A 2,500-nucleotide genomic window follows, 5' to 3' on the forward strand; every position below is an offset into this window, starting at 1 on the left:
CCTCGCTACACAGCAAAAAATAGTCCTTTCTTGTCGGAAGAACAACTTGCCAGGCTTTGGACCAGATGTTTCCATAATGTACCCTTTTCTTTTTGTATTTCTGCAAGCTGTTTTCCCGCTTGCGGTTCATCAGTTTTTCCAAGTCGAATTGGTATTTAATGAAATCAGCCAAGTTCCCCCTCGCTACCGAGCGGCCCGAGGGTAAATAAATAAATGATAAATGTGTTGTACTTGTATAGCGCTTTTCTACCTTCAAGGTACTCAAAGCGCTTTGACTCTACTTCCACATTTACCCATTCACACAGACATTCACACACTGATGGAGGGAGCTGCCATGCAAGGCGCTAACTAGCACCCATCAGGATCAAGGGTGAAGTGTCTTGCTCAGGACACAACGGACGTGACGAGGTTGGTTCTAGGTGGGGATTGAACCAGGGACCCCCGGGTTGCGCACGGCCACTCTACCACTGCGCCAAAAAGGATGTGTGTGCATTAATCGCCCGTTAAAAAAAATACGTTGTGTTATTTGAACTTATAGATATACACCCACAACAAGTCAAATGCATGAGAAATAATGTTGTACTTACTGTCGTGTACTCAAAGTAGTAGAGACAGTTGTCAGTTAAGATGAACCATCTTCTCTTCCAGGTCTTTACACGTCCTCCTGTGGGTTCACACATGCTGTCAGAAAGGCTAAAAAATAAATTAATTAATTAAAAAAGACAACGCGCCGACTCTAGCAACACGTAGGCGGACAGATGAATGAGCAGACAGACAGAAAAGCTCCTGTAGACTCCTCCCTGCATGCACCATCACCACATATAGAAATAAATACCTGCATCAACATATTAAATGTCTCAGGATGTGTGGATGATACTTCACTTGCATACAAATGTTTGGAAAACCAGAGTCACTTTGCAGCGCTTCTAATCACTGGATTAAGTTTTCACCTTTTCTCGGCCCTGTGGGGGCTCTTTGATTAACCTTCACTGATCACGCCCTGACCTCTGAACCCGTCCTATACCCTTTGACACCCATGTTTCCTGTGTGGGGTAACCCGATCACCGTAAGCAGATGGCAGGAGGATGGGATGCCAGTGAGCGTTGAGAGCCTGCAGCTAGATAGCGCTTAATCAGGTTCAAATTTCCTGTCCAGGCTTTGTTAACTGTTTTGCCTCGTCTAGACTACTTGATCCCTCGATACTTTAAAACGTCTAACATGACAGAAGAGAGTGTTTGAGCACATATAGACACACACGTTCATTATCATATGCCAGCATAGAAGCTGTATATGATAGGCCCAACTCTTGATCCTATTGTCATCTACAGATTTGACATGTTGCGACAAAAAAGCAAGACAGCACAGATGGACACAGAGCTAAATGGCTTGGATGCTCAGATTGGATTAATGTTTCGGTTCCATGTCACTCCAAAGAAGTGCAAGAGTATCTGAAGGGCGGGTCAACGTCCCTGCAGATCGTTTGCAAGGAAGGACAGGGGGTTTGGTGGGGTGCTAGAGTGGAGGTATGGTGGCTGAAGTGTTAGTTTGAGGTAGTTTTTTTAACATTATTCAATTGGAATATATACTGAAAACACTCCACTGTCCACACCACTCTCTCCAGTCAAGCACCACACAATTTCTCCTTGTGATCCATTGAAAAAAACAAGTTAAGCATAGAAAAGCCACATGGTTTTTAAAAGCTGCACTATTCCCTTTCCAAAGCTAACTCAAGTATAAAAAAGGGTATAATGCAGCTTTTGGCGTAAGAAACCCACATCAAAAGACAGTGACCATTACAAGACCTCAGTAAGAGAGGTCTCAAAGCAGCAGCTCCCTGAAAAGAACCCAAAGGGTGGCACCCGGCAACTGCCCGGCAACCACCCACAGAGATAAAAGATGGGGAAAAAAACTAAACTACCAGCTCGGTGAGCGACTGCACGGACAAACATCTGAAGTTGAAATGCGCCAATGGAGAGACAAACAAAACAGAACAAAAATAACCAGACAAGAAAAAACCCTGCAATGTTGAAAGAGAACATAAGCAAAATGGCGGACCACCAAAAGCACCAAAGAGCCGAAGAGATGGAAGAGCATTTGTTTTGTTTGTTGGGGAAGAGCAGGTGTACATACCTCCTGAGGAAAGACAACAGCCATAATCATGGGAACAAACAAACAAACGAAGAGGAAAAGAAAACAAAAATAATCAAATTAAATGATAAGGAATTATTGTACCACAAGTCTTGTTAAAGTGGAAGAGGTGTTTATGCAGTGCTTTACAGTGATGTGCAACACTTGAATTTACCACTCAGGGGAGCGCTACACACTGTAAGGCATTACATTAAATATTGCCTCTTCAGGCCAATATTGTCAGTAATTTATCCTCCACCTTGATTTTTTTAAGGTCATTAGAAGAAGCCACTTGATGCTAGATCCCTGAAACCAGTTGTAAAGATTCAAAGTGTCATGTCTTTTGTTCTTGGCACATTCTCTGTGAATCAGT

General features: G+C 43.2%; 1 protein-coding gene across 9 annotated transcripts in view; it reads right to left on the minus strand.

Annotated features, from left to right (window-relative positions):
• cyth1a (cytohesin 1a) overlaps positions 1 to 2,500 on the minus strand; it is a 77,514-nt gene that overhangs the window by 9,342 nt on the left and 65,672 nt on the right. For 7 of the 9 annotated variants that reach the window (XM_061885128.1, XM_061885123.1, XM_061885121.1 and 4 more), the window contains one exon: positions 588 to 666. In XM_061885128.1, coding sequence (XP_061741112.1) covers positions 588 to 666 — 79 coding nt within the window. The remainder of the gene's footprint in view (positions 1 to 587; positions 667 to 2,500) is intronic. The other 2 variants (XM_061885124.1, XM_061885122.1) reach the window with 1 other exon arrangement.

This window comes from Nerophis ophidion, linkage group LG23 (genome assembly GCF_033978795.1).
Source record: "Nerophis ophidion isolate RoL-2023_Sa linkage group LG23, RoL_Noph_v1.0, whole genome shotgun sequence".
Lineage (NCBI taxonomy): Eukaryota > Metazoa > Chordata > Actinopteri > Syngnathiformes > Syngnathidae > Nerophis > Nerophis ophidion.